We start from the raw sequence: 22,730 nt of genomic DNA, 5'->3' as shown, positions 1-22,730 counted from the left end.
TAACTTTGGGCTAACTTTAAACTTTTTCTCTGTATGTTTTGGAAGCCTATACTGGTGAAATAGGGAAGCAGAATTACTCATCCCTCGTGAAAATAGTTACTGCCTAATTTAGAAAAATGGCTTCATATCTCAAAAATGGACTATTAGATCATTTTTTTCTGAAATGTACTTTTTTCCTTTCTTTTCATGCTGTAGTTTTCTCCATCAGTGTCCTACATGGTAAAGGCAGAAGTAAAAACAAGAGGTAATGGATCAGATTTTTGGAGACTATTATTCTCTGACTGTACTGGGAGAACTAACAAAAGGTCACAGAGCTAAGCAACAAACTGCTCCTCAAGTGGGGATGCTGCACAGTGCTGTGGCTTTAGGAACTCTCTAAAACATTAATGCCAAGTGACCTGACGATGATTCATGCTGTTACCCTAAGTATCAAATGAATTAATAGTGATTTATTAGGCACTGACCTGGGCTCTCTGGCGACCAGTGACAGGACCCGAGGGAACGGCATAAAGGTGTCTCAGGAGGTTTAGGTTGGAGATAGGAAAAGGTTCCTCGCCCAGAGGGTGTTTGGGCACTGGAAGAGGCTCCCCAGAGAAGTGGTCACAGCACCAGCCTGACAGAGTTCAGGAAGTGTTTGTACAAGGCTCTCAGGCACATGGTGTGATTCTTGGGGTTATCCTGTTGGTCCCTTCCAGCACAGGTGGTTTTAAGATTCTAATCTATGGTACCTTAAGGGGTTAGTGCAACAGGTATAGTAGGTGCTTAGAGTTATCTCAGTGTTTGGCATTTTTTCCCTGTAAAACACATCCTTAATGCCAGCATTCACATTTTTCCTCTGAGAGGAACAAAATAGCCTAAAGTATATACCCACATATATAAGACTTGTTTATTTATTTAGGAGAAATATGAACCATTCATGTTATTGCTTCACGAGCAACTAGGCACGGAAAGACAAGGGTTTTGCTTTAGAAACCTTGTCAAATGTGGTAAGATTGATAGTGTGAGATTTTCCAGGACCTCCTCCTGCACATCTCTGCTGTCTGAGCTGAGTTTAGCCTCTCACTTTTCTAGAAGAGAAAGGAATTGAGGAATCACTTTACCATACTCAGATCTTTAGCATATAAATCTTTTGAAGTGGAACTCTTTAAAGCTCAGCTAAACAGTTGTGTGTACACTTTTATTTATGATGCACTTCTCTGTTTTGTGGAGGGGAAAATATTTTTTTCAATTTCACATTGAATCTTCCTCAATATAGTTTCAAAAATTAATTTTTAAGGGAAGGAATGGTGAACTGAGCTATAGCTTTACAATAGATTTTGTTTTTATAATGGAAGGATTAGAAGGCATCCTCTGAACTAAAATCACTTCAAATTAATCCTATAACTTTGCATTTATTTGGCTTAAGATTTCTCATTGAAATAACTTTTAAAAAGGGAGATTATTCAGAAGTAAGAAAGATGGCAGAATAACCCTGAGAAAAAGTACTGCTCTGCAAGCTCAGTTTCTAAAGTCTAAGCAAATCTGTAAACCTAAGTTTTTAGTTCATTAAATTCAAAACACTCTGCAGGGTTTGTTATCCTACAATGTACCTTTGGAGGAACAGTTTTAGAATTCCTTATAAATGCAATAAGCAATCACTTGCAGTTTTAGTTAGTAATAGCCAGTTGTACAAGAATGACCATTCTTTCCTCTGTCTAAAAGTCTTGCTAATGTTTGAGTTTCCAAACATGTTTTCTTTCTGTAGATTGAATAGGCAAGGAGTAGTTTACTTCAGGAGTTTTTCTGCATATTGAGAAGGAAACAGTAATCATTATTCTTTTGTCATTTCATTAAGAAAAGTGGGTAAAATTTTTCAACCACCCTACTCCTACCCCAAATTAATGAAGTATGTAGTTTGTTGGCAAAGCACTGAAAATTTGAAGTAATTGTCATGAAGAATGAGTATGAAAAAGGTGTTTTGTGTGACAAAATTATTTGTTACTGATTCATTGTGGTTATAGCACTGAGCTGACCTTCCACATTTCGATTATTTTGAAGATTTTGTTTCTAAGTCTGAAGCTGTTAAGATGTGAGATGGTTTTTTGTATTGTTTGAAAAGCCATATGCAGAGTAGACTCTAAACCAGAGTTATCTCAGTTTTCTTCATTCCAAGGTGGTGTTGGCAGCCACTCAGAATCAAGTTTGTTAAGGGGTAATCTTTGGAATAGGGAAATTGTTTAAAGAGATGCAGTGCACTTGTGAGGTTTGCAGTAGTTAAAGATGGGAGAGTATGTTTCTTTTGAGTTTTATCTGCCCAGTCATGCTAAACAATATCTGCTCAATTGTAAACAGTTTGAAATACTACTACTACTGCCTTGGTGTCTGTAGCATTTGTTTTCTTCTAAATTCTGTAGTTTTTTGGTTACTAAGTGCTCTCATATTGTTTTATAGGTATTATTACTAGCTATGGATTATACATGGATGGTGTTCTGCTGCAGAATTCATCACAGCTAAGTTGTTATGCTTATGGGCTTGCTCCTTGGAGTCTGCATTCCTTCAGAGTCCAGGCATGTACTGCAAAAGGTTGTGCTTTAGGTCCACTGGTGAGTACCTTAATTTACATTCTGGGAATGTAATAAATGTCAGATGACAGTGAATATCAGAGTAAATGGTGATGATTCACTCTGGGCAGTACTAACCCATCTGGCAAAATGTGACATTTAAAAAAAAATCCTGTTTAAGAGCTGCTAAGGATTCAATAGGTCATTGTTAGGCACCATTCCAAAGTAGAACATAGGTACTGTGAGGGAAGACAAAAACGGAGGCTGAAACACACATTATTGAAATTAAATGGAGTTAATATGTTTGAAAGGTGCAGGTGTGCTTTAACCAGATTTACAAGGATGTATATAAAGAAAGAGTTACTGTTCCAGTAATGAGCAAATTTCTAGCTGCTAGACCGAGAAGACTAAAGTTAATTTGAGAATTGCAGAAGCTAGAAGTGGCAACAGGAGCAAGGAAAATATGGTAATTCATAAAGCTTTTGAATGGAAGTATGTGATCAAAATATTATATTTGACAGATTTTAGCAGTCTTGTGTAACACCCTATTTTTTCAGGATTTGAGAATACAGGAATATTAAATTTGACAAATTTGTGAAAAATAGACGTCCTGAGGCTTTTTTATTTTGTTAAAGGTTTTTGGATATATAGCTGAACTGATATATCTAGTATGATTTCAAAGTATAGCTTGATGAATAACTAGAATCCTATCTACTGTGCTTGTTTTTGTTTTCAAGCATAGCTGAGAAAGAGGCCTGTGTTTATTCTGGGATTTAACTTTTTGTTTAATTCATCTTTATTTTTAGGCTTCTAAATTTGATTTTAATAAAAGAGGGAAGAAAAAAGAGGTTTGGGAGGGTTTTGTGTTTTTCTTTCTATTTTTTCTATCACAATTTATTTTTTATCAGGAAAGAACTTCCAGGTTTTATTTTTATGATATAATTTGTTAGTCACATTTCCAATTTTATTTCCAAGATTGCTTTCATTCAAATGCCAGTAATGTTTTCTCTCTGCAGAAGACAACTAGACTTTATAACCATTAAACATTTTATGGCTTGCTCTACTTTGAAGAATATTTATTCTTAAAAGCTTGAATGGCTTTTTGCCAGTTTTTCTTGTACATTTTTTACAACTTCACATATGCCCCAAAAGCAAACCTTGTTTTAAGGTACTTGATGTGCAATAACCTAATCCCTTGTGTTGGTAGTGATGCTTAAGACAACTCATTACCAAACTTTGCATACAGATGAAAGATGTAAGTTTTCAGTACTTCTGTCCTATCAAATATGCATCTAAAGGATAGAAGAGAACACCAGTAGTTACAGTTTAAAAAATATTTTTAGTAGTCTTTTTTTGACATTTCCACTGAAATACAGACTTGTAATTTGACTTTTGGAACAATTCAAAGGGGTTACTGTAGCTGATACTCATCTGCATCCCATGATCAGTACACAAACTGTTCCAGAGCCAGTGATCCATCTCTAATCACAGGAATTGAAGTACATCTTGATTTAGACTCACCTAAGTACTGCCAGAGTGTCAAAGCACTGGATCCTCATTTGATTTTTAAAAAAAGATTTTCATATCAATTATGGAGTAAATCCAATACCTAAAAAAAAGAAGAAGAATAAAAGAGAAACCCAGTGTTTTGCCTCTGCTCTAAATAGTACGGGAAACATTTCCCAGCAGTAAACTGATATGCTTCCAGCTATTTTTGTTGCTGATCTTGTGCTTAATGTGCCCTAATCGATCAGGGAACATCATGTGACATTCCCCTAAATATGGAATTTGTCCACCTTATATTCCTGAAGGTGGCTCTGAAGATCTTAATTAGTTATGAGAGCATTAGCTGTTACTCTATTTCAAAACCATGGTTTTGTTCAGCTTAGGTAGATCTTGTTTGACTTCTATTCTGTGACTATGATTTATTTTTAAGTGAGATGCAAATTAAGTAAATTAAGAAAGGCTGCATTTTAATCTCTTCCTATTACACCCAAGATAGTGCTTTTGTCTGTTCTAATTGTTTGAGTGTTTTGTTCCTAAAGAGGGAAATTTTTTTTTATTTAGGGCTAGTGTAACCTGTAATAGATTCTTTGGAGAAATTGAAGAGAACTCAAATTATGCTACTTTTGAGATGTGTTACCTCTTGTAAAAGTCTTATAAATAAGTAGAAATGTTCAACACTGAATATTTCTCATCTCAACCCACTGCTATTAAATTTAAATTTCAGGGTTTTAATAATATGTATGCTTGTACTTTTCCCAATATTATTATCCTATTCTATGATTTCTATGATTTGATGTCACTTATATGATACAAGAGTCTTTGTTTATTAAGTTATTAGTAAATACGTCTGAAAATACCATGGAGTGGTGTAAAATAATATTTAGAAAAATAAGTGTGAAAAAGGTTTTCCGTGCCATATGTTTATATAGCACATCTTAAAAAAAAGCTGAAGACATAATACAGCTGTTGCAACTGTTTAGGACATGATACAAATTTATATTATTTAAAGATTTTTTAAAATATTTTTCAGTAGAAAAACATAATTATTATTAATTTCTTCACATTTTTCATGTTTCTGATTGGAGCACCTGCATTTAGGAGCACTTTACGGGAAATTACTTTGTTTAGAAAGCACAGTTTAGTCAAGTCCTTCCATAAGGATGTTTTTGACTAAAATACCCAAGTAATCAATGTGGCAGTGATCCAATAAATCTATGAAGTACTTGTTTATCTTTAAGCATGTACTTTATCCTGTTGGCTTTACTGCAACTTATCACTTACTTTCAATATAAGAAAGTGTATAAATAGAGAAGCACATATGGAGGTATTGCTGCACATGGCACTTGTAAACAGTAAGCTGTCCAATCTTTACATCTGAAAAGTACAACATTCATATTTCAAGGACAGAGAAAATATGTTTGGTTATTTAGATGACAGAGCAGGTGTGGCAGATTAAAAATAGCATTTATTAGCACTTCCAAGAACCTGCAGCTGAGAGGCACTTACAGAGGTGTGAAACCATCTTATACCTTAGAAAACACCAAATAAATAACGTAGCAGAAACAAAATTGTCGCCATAAATAACATAATAACAAATTACTTTGTTCCATAGCACTGAATTTTTACTACAAGTTGTGAAATTTCAATAGTAAATATCTGTAATATTTAGTAAGTATTTATTTAGTTCTATGAGAAATCTTTCATATTCAGTTCATTATCCAGCTCTTTAATATTTTATTTTCTCTTAAAGATTTACTTTTTATTGCAACTTAATTTTATTAGGTGAATGGGAAAGTTAATTTAGGGAGCAGCCAATATTCCAGAAAGGAATTTTTGTCTGTTAAATATCTGTAATAATTTACTGCAGTGTTTAAATGCATGTTCCTTGCAGTTGCTTTTTAAACGCAGAAAGAGAAAGTTATGTGGTCTTCTGTTGCTGTTTCCATTCCTTACACTGAGATCGTACATCCACATGAGGTGGATGTAAAAATGATTAAATAATTTTAAAAATAATCTTTCATTCTTTTTCAGTATTTGTTTCCTGTTCCTTACAGTAGTCTCTATTAAAAGTAGGTTAGTAGCTGAACAGCTTCAAACAAATGTAGATGAAAGGACAGCAACATTAGGATTAACATTAAAAATTAGGATGCTGACAGTGTTAGTTACTTTTTCTTAATTAAGAAATACCTTTTCTTAAACTTTGCATCTTTCATTCCTCCTCTGTAACTATGGCACCAAATTCTATCTCCTGTTGAATTTGCAGGTAGAAGCTCGGACCATGGAAGCGGCCCCTGAGGGAATGGTTGATGTATTTACTAGTGTTGATGGGTCCAAAGAAGTTAAATTAAAATGGCTTGCCCCAAATAAACCTAATGGAAAACTGACCTACACAGTCCTTGTCACTGGTCTGTTCTATGCTGATCAAGGTATAATTTTCCCTTCATAATAAGTCTAATGATAACATTAATATTCCATTTATTTAAAAAAAATTCTTTAGCACTAAATTTTTCTACTTTTTTGGTTTTCCCTGTGCCATTGATTATTTTAGAATTATCAATTTTTGTTTAAGAACTGCGGCTTTGATTTATGGTGCTTTACATTTGTACAAACACATAAATTGCCAAATAAAGATAAGCTCTCTGCACTCATTTAGTCTCTAGATATACCCACAGAGTCTTATCTTGCCACCTTCTCTCAGATAAGGAAGCTATGCTCACAAAATTTCAGTTAGTTTGCTTATATAAACCACTCGTGAGAGCTGGTCATAATATGGTTGATCATGGGTATAATTTCAAGAAGAAAGGGAAAGAAACCCAACTCTTTATTTCTATATCATAAACAGACTCAACATGAGATACAAAAGCCTGACAAGTAAGAGTTCCCTGCAGGTTGTTCTTTTGCTTCCACTGGTTTATGTTGCAGGTTGTTTCCTTTTTTTTTGCATCTTTTAAACTTAAACATAGCGATGTGGTCCTGGTTTAAAATGTTGCTAAATCAGAGCAGGCAGAGTTAGTGATGTCATCCCTATGTAAAAGCCTAGGGCACCAAAGAAGTAGATGGACATTTTTTCCAAATGTATTACAAAGCGTCCATATTTTTTAGTTGAAAGTAGAATGCCATGTCCTCTAATTATATAAATGTAAAGTACTTGGGCAGTGAATAAAAATGAATGTTCACAAAATAAGTATGACCATTTAATATGTCAATCTGAGCTATTAAGCATGCTCTAAGGTATAATAAATAATAAAATATTGTACACAAGTAATGTTTATGAATTTTACCTAACAATGTTGTCATTAATTTTTAGTGCACTTTAAACAGCATGATTGACATTAGGCAACTATAAAAATGTTTTCTTATGAGTATAATATGAAATTGTGGTTGAAAATAATGTTTGGATGACATTTCATCCTTCTATGTACTGTTCGCAATTTTAATGAATGTTGTAAATGCAGTAACAGATAGAGAATTGAATCGCTGATGACTGTATAACTCGCCTCTTCTTTTCTGTTCAGAATAAGACTGGTATGTTGCTTCCAGTAGTGGTGCTAAAGAGAGCATAGCTGCTGTAATTGCTGTCTTCTGCGAAGTACTTTGTAAATGAACTTGTTTGTGCGCTCTTTGGAGAAACACATTCACTGAGGAGGGTAACGTGTGGTAGGCAGTCTCAGCTGACCCCTCACAAGGGCTGTTGTGTCCCTGTTTTATGCAATGAAGGCTTTGATGTATTCTGCTGTGAAGCACTTGTAAGATTATGAGGAGAAGGAGTGATCAATATAAAGAAAAGGAGCAACATTTTGGCTGGACCAGTGACAGCAGAGCCATTTCCGCCAAGGCAGCGGGGTGAATAATGCAAAAGCCATATTCCCCTTGTGTTTAATCTTGCATTGTTTTTGCAAAGAAAATTTCTGCTTGCTTTCTAAGTCATGTCATCCTCGGTTGTCATCCCGTCTCTCAAACCATCAAAACGGTATTAAATGTTGCAAAGCTGTGCAGCTAGAGAACTTTCAAAAGTCAGAACCCATTTGCAGAGCAGCCGTTGTAGAAAATGTATTCTGTTCTCGGCAGAATTTTCCTTCAGTTCTTTCCACTGAGAAGTTTACTGATTTCTCCCAGTGGAATCTGCTGGAATTTATCGGTTCATGGTTGGCAGTCACAGATTAAGGTAAATGTCGATCCGTAATGACCCTCTACATGTTAGTATTGCAGTAAAGCTGGGCTTTTATGTCAAAGATATCGGAGAGGGAGCTATTACACATGACAGGGGTGATCAAGGGACTCCAGACCAAGGCAAGCATTATTAAATATTGACTAGTTCTGTGATTTATGTAGAGCTGGAGGAAAAAAGTGACTTTTTAACCATTATATATTCTTCAGCAACGAAAACCAGCCATTTATCTCCTGCTGGTAATAAAGAAGAGAGTGCCTGCATATTTTAGTGGAGGGAAAACCTGGCCTTATAAATGAGATGGACTCTTTCATGATAACATTTCAGTTTGCTAATTGCCAAAAGCAAAACAGGCAAATTGGAAGCAATTATAAGAGTTGACTTGAACTGCCTGCTATGTTAGTTCAACTCAGGAGAGCTGGGTGGCGGTGGAAGAATCATTGGGGAATAGAACCCAGAAAATTTCATTACGTTTGTTCATTGTTGCTGAAACTTTGCTTTGCAATGCTAAAGAAGTTAGGAGTACTTCCCCCCAGAAGTCAGAGCTCTAGCAATTGACATTTAAGCTGGCTGTTTTGGGGTTATGCAGGAAGGAAATTAAGCATTAATTCATCAAGCTTATATAAGACATCATCTGTTCACAATATTTACACAAAGTTTATTGAATTGTCTGATGGCTAATTGGTATTTTCTTGACATAATGAGCAACTGTATTTCATCCTTTGCTGCAACGTCTGTTAAAGAGGCAGGGATTAAAATGTAAAAAGGGAAGAGGGAATTAACCTAGAAGGTGAATATAAGCATCCAAATGGCTGCATCTATCACTCAAGTTGGTGGCCTGCTCAGGAGTACCTTAAGTGTCAGTTTGGGAAGCAGTGACCCCACTGATACTAGATAATTTTTTAACATCTCTCAAATGAAAAATCTTTAAGATAATTTTCATTAATGAAAACTCTAGCTTCTGGTAGGAATGTGAGTATTTAATAGACAAACATCATTTCCCAAACAGTGCAGTCACCTTCTCTTATTAAGAACAAATTTAACTAACTTCTGTTGCAAAACACTGCAAAGATTATTAGATGTAAAGATAATATCTATTAGGAAGGAAAGAGAGATGTAGAAGATTGTCTGGCCAAGTCATTCCAGCCCATGACCTGTTTTTATTTGAAAATAGGGATACTCAATTACAGAATTCTAAGAACTGCTTAAGAAAAGTCCATCAGATAGGAAGAATATTATTAGAAAAACCCACAAACATATTTTGGCAATACTTTTATGAAAATCTAGTATTTTTGTACTTTATTTAGATATCTGTTTTGAAGTAAAGTAGAATTAGAAAGGATTGAAGCTAAAGGAACTTGAGTGAATATTTAAGTATATCAAGACATGTTGCAAAGGTATCTATGATTTGATAACATGGAGATTATTATGTTTGATGAAAGAATTGGATTAATTATATCAGTATCTTTTTCAACTTTAGCTTAGCTATGTGGGGCCTAGAAGGTCTACCTTTGAATCTAACATATCTCCTTGGCCTTTTTTTTTCTCTTAAATTAAGAAACAGTATTCCTCAGAGGGGTGGATTTAAGAGGTACAGACGTTTTGAGGAGTGGAAATCCTTCTGCATAAGTATAGCCCCTGGACAGGGCAAAGGAACCCACTATGAGAGCACGATTTTTTCTAATGCACATTGTATTTCTACATTTTTGCACTGCCATCCCTAATGTATATTGGGAAACTCTGTTTGATGTGTTGTTATCTTATCAGTGCCCTACTATAGCATATGGTATGTTGAGATAGCAGGTCGATGACATGGAAAGTGTTTAAATAAATTGTAACTTAACACTTTCTCTGTCATGAACCTGTTATTCCAACACTGTAGAGGCACCAGCTGATCTCATGCTGAATATCCTATGGCTCTTCCTAGGCTTAGCAACTTTCCTTGTCCTGTTCCAAATCCTTCAAATTTCACATCCCTAGGTCTCTGTCTGACTGTCTTAATATTTGGTTACACTGCTTTTCCACCAAATGGCTCTGCCATTCATCATGTTTGTTTAAGATACCGTATAACTTCTCATCCATCTGCTTTTAAAAATATGCACATCTCATACCAATTCAAGAGAGCAGCCTGACAGTTTATTGGTTATTTCCATGTTCAGATAAGTTGTGTTTAATTCTAGACCTTTTTTTCCTAATGGGGCCAGATCATCTTAAATAATTTGCAAAAGATTTAAAGTTGCTGTGGGATTTCTTTGGAATGAAGAAAGTTTGTCGTCTTACAGTAAAAACAAAATACTGTAAAACAAAATACTTCAGCGAAGGACACGTTTAGTGAATCAAAGCAAGAAATAATATTTTAGCTGTAATGTTTCTACATTCTGACTTTTGACTTAATTCTGACTTTTGATTCCAACATGAATGTTTTGTAATGCATAGCCTGTTTTTTCATTGCTGTTTTTTTCTGTTACTGCTGATACTACTTTTTATTTTAAGATGATGGCTTGGCAAGGTGTTGGTATATAGTGTGTACCTGTTAACATTATCAATAACCAAATTGAAAGTCAAGCAAATACTATCACAAACTGGTGGAAAAGGTCACTGCAAGTGTGAAGTGTAATTCAGCAGGAGGTAGTTTGGATTGTCTGATAGTGGAGGGTACTTATAATGGATTTTTCCACAGTTTGGCCATGATTTAACAATGTATTCAAAGGAAGTACCTGTATCAATTGGCCTTCATTTTTTAATTCAACTCTTCATTTTTTCTTAAAACCTTTCTCTGTGAAAGTGCTTGTTAAAAAACTGGAAGGAGCTTTATTTGGGCTGCTTTGCCATTCTGTTCCGTATAGGTATGTTCTAGTTTTCCAGAAAAGTATTTGTTTCTAGCAAACAGCATATGGAGATCAAACAGGACTTCAGGAATTGAGGGCTATGTCCCAGTTCTGCAGCGCTCAGGCTCAATACAATGTAATGAAATGTTGCTTTGCCTCAAGTCATTTAAGGCCCAGTACTTGCTTGGGAGGAGCCTTAAAGAGGAATTTGGTTTGCAATTGGTTGTTCCAAGCCATAAAATACTAATGCTACCAGAGCACAAGCAGCTTTTCCCTCTTCAAGAGTAGTTAAAGTTCTTGTTATCTGATACACTTCCAGTTCTCAGAGGACTTGAGAGGAAAGAAAGGTGACGGAGTCAGGCTTATTTCCCTCAAGTAGTTTCCTCATTCATTCCTATTTATTCCCAGGTTTGTTCAGATAGAATACAGGGTCATTTTTAATTGCATCTGAGTGTCTGAAATTAAGTTCTAGGACAGGAAGAATCAGGTATTACCTCTTTCCAGAGGAGAGATTTGGAGGAAATTCTTATCTTCCTGCCTCTGTCAGATGACTGCATTAGCACAAAATTAATCCAAATCTGTGGCCCCCAAGATGTTGTGATGCATTTGAATGTGAGTTTGACCTAAAGAGAATCCTTAATCAACTGTATGTCCTTAGGGAGTTTCATAACATGAAGTTGCAGGGATATACTCAGAACTCTGTTGCTTATGAATGTAGAAATCAATGTGTGTTATTTTCAGTTTGGGGTTGTTTCTTGAGGGCTTTTTTAATACTTATCATAACTTCTTTTGATGACACATCATCTGAGGTCCATACTTTTCAGCAAGATAGTTAATCAGCTATTTTTGTAAAGAAAAGAAAAATTTTCTGCTTACTCTGCTTCTTTAGGGATGTACCAGGAAGGTTCTTTGCAGCCCATTCATTCTCTTGGCAAAGTGGAGAAATCTAACAGCAGAATGCAGCATAAACAAGTAGACTTTTGCATATATGCATCAGAATGTTGCCCATCTAACCTTTTTAGTTTAATACTTACTATATATATGATTAAATAGAATAAAACTCAGACCATCCATTCATTTAACTTTTATAAGAAAGTTCCTCTTATAGTCTTGAACTTGGCACAGTTTACCCAATACTTTCAGTAACCTATCCAAACAGAAGTCATAAAGGGTGTGTTAAGAATCAACCCAGAGCAAAAGGCAGTGACTAGAGGACTGCACCACCTGCAGATGACAACAGAAGTGGGCAAAGGAATGCTGAAGCCCCTTGAAGTTCCTAGCCTGTCTTGTGCTGAAGGCTTGAGAATGAGGAACACAAGTAATTCCAAAATGCTTACCAACTTCTGCACCAGAAAGATAAGCTCCACACTCTCACTGTGAATGTGGGAGCCTTTAGCTGCTTTTCCAAGCCAGCTATTAAGGAGATTTTCCATATTTCATCCCCTTCCTCTCTCATTTTGTTTGTCTTTTTAGTTCTAGCTGCAGACCTACAGCACTACTCCTAGAGACATACAAGGGGGAAACAAAGAGGATGCATAACTCATTTTCAAATAGCCATATTTAATCTGTTCACCAGAGCAGGAGTTTTGGGGTATTTTCCCTTGGAATTGTATGGCATTTAAATTTTGATCTGCCTGGCTAGAAAACTCATGGTTTTGCATGCGCTTCAGGATGATTATTGAGTAGAGTTTAGTCAAGCTTCAGTAGGTTTTGAGCAGCTTCACAATGCACCATCTAATTGTATAATTCCTGTCAGTATCAGGTATGCTGTTCTTTTCTTTTCCTTAATACAGGTGTCTCTGAGGAAGGCAAAATTAAAGTCACTCTCTAATTCCTACATCTGACCATTTCTTTGGTGAAGACTCTAGCATCAGACCACAGATGGTGTTTTAATTGATCTTCTGCATCACTGTATTCCCATAGTTGTGTTTTTTGTCACATGTACATTGTCTGTCTTGTACTTTATAATTTATTTGGTTTCATGTGATAAAGCTGACACATGGGGCTAAACCCCATTTTTGTGAAGAATGTATTATCAGTTTTTAACAGGCAGAAATTCCTAGTCACTGGCTATAGCAGAATTGGCTCCAAGACTGTTTCTACTCCCTTGGAATAGTCTAGGGAATAATAGCAATCTTCTAGAGATGGCTCTGGTAAACAGTATTGAGTAAAAGGGAATTTGCCAATCAGTTTTCCTACAAAAACAGTCTTTTAGTTAATGAATGTCTTCCAGTGTTTTAACCCACATGAAGACTACATTGACTGTGCTTAGGTATCTATGGTAACTGCTAAATGCAAAAAAACAATTTATGGCATTAAACACAATATGATTAATGTCAATGACTTAACCCCAACAAGATATATACAGTCTGGCTAGAGCTTCCACAGACAAAAAAAATTGAGTTTGAATATTTCTATGTGTTGGCTTTAAACAAATAAGCCTCTCTTTAGAGACCAATATAAACCCCATCTCTTTTCTCCGGTAGAGAAACCGTGATGAAAACTGGGATTTGACAAGATTTTTTTAAAGTTTTTCTTTGCACTTTATAACAGGGAATCAAATTATATTTTGACTGTGTAAGTTTCTGGTGTGATATCAGAAGGATCATTATAGGGAAAATTGTGTGCCCTTGATGTGGCTGTTTGTGTAACTCCTCATGTTTTCTGCCCTAAATAGTCTAGAGGGAGGTAATTTATAAGTAAGTACAACAAACAGTCACCTGAGTAATTCTGTGGTTCTTTCAGTCTACAAGTGCATTGCTTATGATGCCTCATGAAAGGTGACTGGAAAAACCAAAAGAATGTCGTATGTCAGACAAAAATCCTAGATCAAGTTTAGAGCTTCATTCCTTCCAAAGTATTACAACTAACTGTAATGGCATTTGACAGTATTGACTTTTTTTATATGACTTCTTTCGGCTAACTCAGCATTCTGAAAAAATAAATAGTGTTCTCCCTCTGTGATTGAAAGGGTTAAATAGTACCAATTCATTACCACTCACAAAAGGATTTATTTTCTTCTCATAAATCAGTTTTATTCCACATTTTTATTATTCCCTTGGGTCAGCTGCTCCAATTGAAATCAATACAAGTGCAAGTGACACAATCAATCTAGATATTTGATTATGGATTTGAGACTCCAAGTTCTGCTCTGTGTGTTTAGCTAGTCTCCTTCTGATAGTGTCCCTGGAGAATGGAAAATTCTTATTGGCATCCGTGAATTATGGGCATAGATTCAGAAACCAGATACTGTGATAATCTGCATTTATGTACTGCTGCAGCTAGAGAAAGAATGTTCTAACAATGGAGAAGCAAACTTGATGGTTTAAAAGCTAACTGGTTTTGATTTTTTTTACTGTATAAAGTCCCTCATGAAATAAACTTGATATAGTCTCATAATTTGTCTATAAAACCCCTCAAACAAAATGGATGACATCAGTAACTATATGCTCTGTCATCAGCTTAAGATTGTAAGTGCAGCAAATGCTTTTGATCTTTGACATCTCATGTCGAATGTGATGTTTTCCTACTTGGATTACTCAACTGTGCTAGAACACTTCCTCCTGTTTGTACCAGGATAACAGTGCTTAGACACTGGAAACCTTCTTGAAATCCAGAGAGACTGGTTGTACTCATAGAATGTTTTCCAGAGTTTGGTTTAGGTCATGAGCTGCATTCTTACTGTGTGTCTCTAAAACACCCTGTACAGTGTGCAGTGTAGGGGCTCCAGGACTGATGCCTCTTAATGCAATTGCAGAAAAATGGAGTTAAAGTAGAGATGAATACCATTACAGCAGAGATTTAACACTATACTGAAACACACTACTGGAAGGTCTAAATGAGACTGACTCAGCTGCAAGACTCATTAGATGTTTCTGTGTTTATGAGAGAGTAACGAGAAAAACTAAAACAGTAATTAAAATCAAAAAGGTTTCTTCTTGGCAGCTTCATCAACAATTACTGAGGTTTTTTAGTCCAAAGCCTCATGTCACTGAGCTGAAAGCTCCAAAGGGTAGATGAGACCACACACTGAAGATTCCTTCCTGCCTGCCACCATGACAAAACCTAATCTTGGCTGCAGTCATTAGCCATCCATGCGATCTGTGCTAACTTTCTTGTATGAGCTCTCACATCAAGCTGTGGGCTTTATTCATATTTCAGTCCGTAGAATTAATGAGCACATAAATGCACATTACTTAGTGTTTGTAATACTAATAATCACTTATTTCTACTGACAGGAACATGCTTTCATCATAATGATTATCCCTGCTTTGCCTTAGGGTTCTTCAAGTGCTCTGAAAATTTTCATAGAATCATATAACAGCTGAGGTCAGAGAGCACCTCTAGGGAACAACCAGTTCAAGCTCTCTTCCCCAAGCAGGGTTACTTGGAGCACATTGCTCAGGAGAGTGTCCAGCTGGCTTTTGAGCATCACCAAAGTTGGAGACTCTGAGCAACTTCTTCCAGTGTTTGACCAATGTCAAAGTAAAGCAAGTTTTTTTTATAGGTTTAAACAGAATTTCTTGTATTTTCTGTATGTACTCATTTGTTTTTTTGCTGCTGTACATTGCTAAGAAATGTTTGGCTACTTTATATCTTCACGACAGATATTTTTAATATTTTATGCATTTTCAAGAGCCTTCCTCCTCTTCTTGAGGCTAAACAACCTCAGTTCTCTCAAATCCTCTTTGTGTGACATATTCTTCAAGGCTTTAATTATCTTTGCATGGACTCCACTCCAGTAAGTCCAGATCTGTGTTATGCTGAGGATCGCAGAACATGATGAATTCTCCAGATGTGTGTCACCAGGCTGAATAGAGAGGAGGAATCCCCTTCCAATGTCAGTCAGACAGTGTACACATTCTCTATGTCTCAAGACAATCTAAGATAGCTCTACCAAATCTGAGTCTGTAAGAAGCCTCTTTGAGTGGTGACTTGAATACCAGTCAGAAACTAATTGTCAGAAACTGGGTCTTCTATGTTTCATAATTCTGCTGCACATGCCAACAGAGATTTTGATCTTGTTCTTCAAATATTTTCTGTTTTTCAGTTTTAAAACTAAAGGCTTCTTTTACTTCCCAGGGGAAAAGGAAAAAGGAAAAATTTTTCAATGGAGATAATGTGAAACTCTTCTTATTTACAGGAAAATTAATATTTTAGATTCATAATTTTTCCAGTTTCCCACAGCTCTTTTAAATTACCCATTTTTACTTATTCAGCAACTCTCCTAACCCATGAGAGTGAAGTTTTCATGTGTTAAGAGAGTCTTTTAAGTTTTGAACTCAGTTTGATGGACTGTGACTATGATATGTCCATAGGAACAATACATCTGTCAGCTCAGGGGAAGGGGAACAAGACAGTAGTGGTTCAAGACACTGAGGCAAAAAATCAGCAGTGTGCCCATCTGAAAAAAAAGAAAGAAAAAAGCAAACAAAAAAAAATCCTCCAAAACAGAATGCTAAAACATAAAAACCAACCCAATCTCAAAACATAAAAACTCCCCAAAAGTTTGTTGAAAAGGTGGGTATGGCATCAAAGCCAGACTGCTTCACAAGTCAATTTAACAATTGAGACAACAATTTGAGAATAGTTCATCATTACAGTTTTTAAGAAAAGAGAGTTGCCAATAAAGCCAGGGAAGTATTTTGGCTGGTTTTCAACTGAGATAATCAAACTAATGGAAAGTGATATTTTTTTATTCTAAATACCCTATTAGAAACAATGAGAAAGGAAGAGATGTAGAAAAGTCTTAGCTGGGAGGAAAGTAGCATTTGTGGTAGTTAATGAGGCTGAAGAACAGGCAAAACTAACAGGCAAAAGAACACAAAGAAGTGTGCATATTCACAGAATTTCCCACCAAAGATGTGGTGTCAAAGAGACACAAATTATCTGTGTCTCAAATAGAGACAGAAGACAGAAACTGGTGACAATGAGGATGAGCTCAGAGGAAAAAGACCGAAAAAATGAGTTTTTGTCTTATTTTTATTTTGGTATTCTAATCTTCTTGACTTTTTCTGTGGCCCAAGGTACAAGGCTTAAACTCTGTATGCTTACAGTAATATAAAGCAGGCATAAAAACAACTGTGTTTGTGAGAGTTTACTAAGTAATCTTTGTATAGATCCTCACATGAACTGTTTCTTGAGCTGGATTTTTGCTACTTTAGTCTTTGACTAGTCTTCTACAGTGGTAATAGTTCTGCTTCTGTCTGCTTGAATATTGTAGGGCAACATTTTCTGTAATTTAAAAGAGGTTATCAGGACATCATGGAGCTATATCTAAAGTATGGATTGTTATTAATCACAAATGCAGTGATACTTGGTTATTGTTGGTTAGATCATTAGTTGTTAGTTGTTAGTTACTTGGTTAGAGTTACTTGGTATTTGCCCACACTTGTGAAATATGTGTCTTTCTGTGTTTAATGCACAAAAAGGAAACATCTAAATTTATTACCTTTTCCCTTAAAAACATAAATTTTGATCCTGATGGAAAGAGTAACTTTAAACGTGCCCAGATTTGGGGGAAAAAAGTTCTTAAAGGTAAGATGAATGTGTTTAGTTTGTATTATTTCTTTGCCATGAGAATGGTTTCATGTTGAACCATTTCCTGCGCTCCTCACAACCTTTGTCACATGAATAAGATATCAGGATGCTAATGACTAATATACAGTATTCTGTGTCTGCTGATGCTATACTGTACTGCTGTGACCTTTGCAATATTATGTATTCTGATTGGCTGTGCATTTCACCTCTTCCCCATGAGTTAATAAGGCTGTAAAAAGGAGAGAACTTGAAATCGCCAGCCAGTCAAATTACAGAATATTGAAAAGGTCAGAGCAGCACAGCACACAGAAAAAAATTATGGAATATATGAGGCATTAAAATTCTTGTGACAATGATTATAACAAGAATGGAAAAGGATACCCATTTATGTTATTTCAATCTAGTGAACCCCATAGGATGACAGACCCAGGACAGCAGTAATTTACACACCACTGCTTCACAGGAGCTTAATTCCCCTATTTACAGGGGTGCTCAGTCACAGGAATGCACATCTGCTTGGGAGTCCCCTGCAGAGTGTCCACTCAAAACCATCCTGAACCTTCAAGTACAGATACTCAACAGCTAGAGTGCTCTCTGAAGCTTAGCATTTTTAAACAGTGATTTTGAATGCAATATATGTATTTGTGTGTCTTTGTTTCAACTATACATCACTTTTAAGTATATTTGTGGATATTCTTTAGCCCTCATTTCTTCATATGAATCTTTTCCTGAAAAACGGACATACTTTGATCTGGCATAAACTCGGAGTAAACTGGGAACAGCAGAAGTATTTCTCAATTAGCCTTAGGCAACGAAGTCCTGCAGATCATTTCGGGGAGTTATGGAGAACTGAGCAGGAAAGCTAGTGAAAGAACAAAACCATAGCTATGCAAAAATATGGAAAGATTAAGGAGCTTGGGGAAGCCCTTCATGTCTGCAAAGAATTTAGGTTTTCTTAGGAAGTTATAGAGAATGGGGTCTCTTTGCCCTCCCTTGTCAGGATTTATCTTTTTGTGCAGGTGTTTGCATGCCTTAAGCATTCATGGATGTGGTGAACCATTCATGGATGTGTAGGAATTTGTTTTCTACCCATTTAGGTTGTTCATGTTAACAGAATTGTGGGGGAATCTTGCTTGTTGGGGTGCTGGTGTCGGTTCCTGGCAGGAATTACAAGGCAGAAATGAGGAGGTGTTCTGGTAGGAACCTTTTGTCTGAAGTAGAACAATGTCTCTTAGGACTCCACACTGTCTGAGGTCACTGCTGTTAGGATCTGCAATGGACTCATGGGCAGCATGGAGAGAAAAACACCCAGGAAAACTGGACAAAGGGAGGCCTCATCCCCTTACACTCACAAATTGGGTCCACAGTGAGGCAGTCTGGGCAGGAATGGCATGGAATGATATGACAGGGTTATCGCTGTATCGCTTTCTGTCAGGCTGAACCCGTGTGTCTGCATTTTCCAGCCCACTGAAAGCACAGTTTAGGCAGTGAGAAGTGGCAAAGCTCCATATTGCAAGTTAGCCACAGCAAGACCTGCATTTTAAAAATGTTCTTCTAATATTTTATCTGCCAGCAGCAGTAACTTTGTCGTCTGGGAATTGGGATAAAACACCTTTTGTCTGTGTAAAATTTGGGCTAGGAAACTTGCAAGTACTCTTTAGCTTTTTATTAGAAGCAGTGAAAAAATTTTGAGCTGCTATGTTGTCTATCTCATTGTAAATTTGCAAGTTCATTTTTGAGCTGAATAAAATGGTTATGTAATTACATACTTCTCCTAATTATTGGGTAATTATATACTTCTTATAATTGCCGAGTAATCACTCTGCTATAACTAGAATTTAATGTTACAACTAATTGTATAATTACTGTATATTAATGTTGTTATCCAGGCAACTTGGAATAGAGTGTTATCCTTTTAATTCATTTTCTGTTACTCAAAACTGTATTTTTAAAATATAGTATAGTTAGCCATTGGAAGAAAGATTAAAAATGGAATAAAAGTATCAGCAGAGGAACTACACAGTTTCCTACCAGGCTGAAGTGGATGAAATTAAAATATTAACAAGCTAAATCTGTACTTTTGATAGGAAAATTTTAATTTTCACATGAATATATAAATTGCTGTTAGACAATTTCTTGTATGCTTGAGGTTTGACTCTATCCTATGTGCTGATCTGTTAACACTGTATTTTTTAACTTTCCCAGACGTTGGAGGTGCAACATTTGAAAATGTGCCTTTTTTTTCCATAGCAAACTGAGTCCTTAAATGTTTAATGTCACTAGGATCTTAAGAATGTGTATTTCAAATATTGTTGCACAATCTTCACAAATTATAAATCACAAACATTGCAAAAACTGTGATAGATAATAGGAGAAATGTGCATTGTTGGACTGTATCTTCTCCCAAATCACAGGAACAGTTTCCCAAAGGTGCGGAAGGGGGGTTTGATACACTATTTAAAAGCTGAGATCAAGTAGTACAGATGCATTTTTCTAGTGCTGGTTGAGTAGCCCAAGTACATAAGAGTAATCTCTGACAAAATAACGTTGCTTCTGCAGCATTCTATAAGTGGAATGTGTAAAATGTGGTTGTTCTTGCATGTAAAGAAGCTTTACTTCCATTGCTGTACCTAAAACAGGATAAACTCTCTCAGGTAAACTTCAGTGAAATCCAAAATGAATCCATCAAACTTCATGAAGTCGTTCTACCTTCATGCTGCCATAGTCTGTCTGGGTGGTCTGGTGCTAAGGTAGGGTCCAATCCAGGTAGAATTTGAGCATTGAGAAACTAGGCTGCAAGGCAGATTTATAAAAAAGAGTTTTGCAAATCTGTCCCCTTCCCCAAAACCTCAAAAAATAAGCTTTTTGGATGTTACAAATAGAATAACTGAAAATACCAGTGTTGTTCATAAACACCAAAATAAAGGAAGGGCTTGGATTTGTACCATAAGTGAATCAAATTGTTCATAGGAATGTCCAAATTAGAGGAAAGTCCAGATCACTAATCCGTGGAAAAATGTAATGTCAGCATGACTGAAAGGTACTGCAAATACACCTTAATGCACATCATAGAAACATGGAATATTTGAAAAATTGTTTCTGATTTAATAGCATTTTTGTTTTAATAGTTCATTTGAAACTTGCATCAAAATGAGTAAGTCCAATAAGTGTCTCTTAAAAAATTAATTTTAAAATTGATTTTTCTAGGTTTTTTGTAATTCTGTCTTATTTAGATTTTGTAAAAGACTCAGATGTAAATATTGAATCTTCTAGCTGTGACAATGTCTTAACTGATTTATAGTAATTTTACAGTTATAGTCTGTTTACTCTTGTTCTCATACCTGTGGTCTTAGGCTTGTGTTATTCTGCTGTTGTTTGTAATACAGAATTTTTATTGACTTCAGTGTGAGAGCTCTCCATGGAGTGATGGATAGTAATAATAATATCAGTTTTTTATTTGGCACTTCATGTACTCAAAATATAAGATGATATTTAAGTGAGTCAGCTTGGCTCTGAGATATGTGACTAAGGTCTTCATTAAGTCAAAAAAATGTTACTTGACACATATACTTTTTTATTTTCTAGTCTAATTAGGTATTTTGGAAAGGTTTTGTCTTTTTTTGTCGTTGTTGTTTGGTTTTTGTTTTTTTTTTTTTTTAATTTTTGTAGGGTAGAATATTGTCTTATCTTAAGTTTGAGATCTTGAAAGGGTTGCAAAGGACATGTAGGTTGCTGTGGTGTCCTCTGATGATTTCAACTGATAAACTGAGTACTTGTTTTGTCCTTGAGAGAACTGCAGGCCATGCTGGAAAACCTCTGTTACTGCAGATTGGTGTTTGTTATGCAATGGAATTAGCTTATCAACTCCTAAGTTAAGCATTTTTCTAACAAATTCAAAATGTTTTGCCAGTCTTTCATGGGTATAAGAATTATCATTAATGTTTGAAATCTACAATTATCACACAACTGTTCTGGAACTTCTGTTCACTGTGTATAGCAATCAGTTTTGCAACTGGTTGTTTTGAGTATTGGTTTATTTCCCAAGATTTACAAATGTTACAAACTGTTGGCAAAAGGAGGAGAAATTGTGAATAATAATTTTTCTTCCCAACAGACCAAAAATTTGTGCGTGTTACTGGTATAAATGGCAACTCTTCATTTGAGTAGAAATAGGACTTGGTTCATAAAAACAGTGAATTGTAGCAGATGCAAGGTCTAACATTTGTTCTTTCCCTCCCTCTCTTGTTTTTTCATAACAGATAATGCTAATTATTCTATTGTAAATGATACTCGGATGTTGTGCAGCAGCAAGGAATTCAATGTATGGGTACCCATTAAAGGACTAATTCCATTTTCTAACTACACAGTACACGTGAATGCCTCCAACAGCCAGGGCAGCTTGATAAGTGATGCTATAACCGTAGTCATGCCTCCAGGAGGTAAGTATGAAAAAGTGCTTTTTCTGTGCATGTAACAATTATACAAACACTCTGTTCAACAAAATGTTATTTATTATGGCAGCTGAGGACTGAAGTTCAAAAGAATATGTTTGTATTAGTAGTTCTTACTCACAAAATTCTTTTTGGCTTCTAATTTGTCACTTTGTTCCATTTAAGAACTAGAAAATGAAAGTGCATAGTTGTGTAGTTCAGCATATTGTGAAGGTGAGAAGTGCATTATGTAATTCATTTTTTTTTCAGTGAATGGTGGTGTATTCTGGCATGGACAGCTAATCTAGCCCAAGAATATAGAGAGACTCACCTGCATTTTGTAATCTGTTTTAGAGTAAAAGTTGGAAGTGCTGACAAGGAGCACTTACTGGATAGACTTAGAAAATTTGTTTAACAATAGTAAATATTCTAGTAATAATAGATAATATTCTAATAATATTTTTAATATTATAATAATAGTAATATTCTAATAATATTTTTACTATTCTAAATAGTAAAAATAGTAAATAAATCATTGGCAATATATTGAGCCAGAATCCACAAAATAATGTTTCTGTAATAAAGTCAATTACAATGTGCTGATTTACAGTGAATTAGGCTGTAAGCCAGTCTGGATATTATCTTCATAACAATTTGAAATAAGAGAGTTGAGCAAATATGCCCTAAACATTTTACTTTTTTTTTTTTTGTAGCTTTG

General features: G+C 35.5%; 1 protein-coding gene across 1 annotated transcript in view; it reads left to right on the top strand.

The window, feature by feature from the left end:
* The window catches only part of USH2A (usherin), a 374,998-nt gene that overhangs the window by 195,504 nt on the left and 156,764 nt on the right, over nucleotides 1-22,730 (top strand). The window contains exons 36-38 of the mRNA XM_064709111.1: nucleotides 2,431-2,582; nucleotides 6,310-6,472; nucleotides 21,842-22,021. Of these exons, the coding sequence (XP_064565181.1) occupies nucleotides 2,431-2,582; nucleotides 6,310-6,472; nucleotides 21,842-22,021 (495 nt within the window). The remainder of the gene's footprint in view (nucleotides 1-2,430; nucleotides 2,583-6,309; nucleotides 6,473-21,841; nucleotides 22,022-22,730) is intronic.

The sequence above is a fragment of the Zonotrichia leucophrys genome, chromosome 3, assembly GCF_028769735.1.
Source record: "Zonotrichia leucophrys gambelii isolate GWCS_2022_RI chromosome 3, RI_Zleu_2.0, whole genome shotgun sequence".
In the NCBI taxonomy this organism is placed as follows: Eukaryota; Metazoa; Chordata; class Aves; order Passeriformes; family Passerellidae; genus Zonotrichia; species Zonotrichia leucophrys.
Note: the sequence above shows the minus strand (reverse complement) of the source record. Positions and strands in the feature narration are given on the sequence as shown.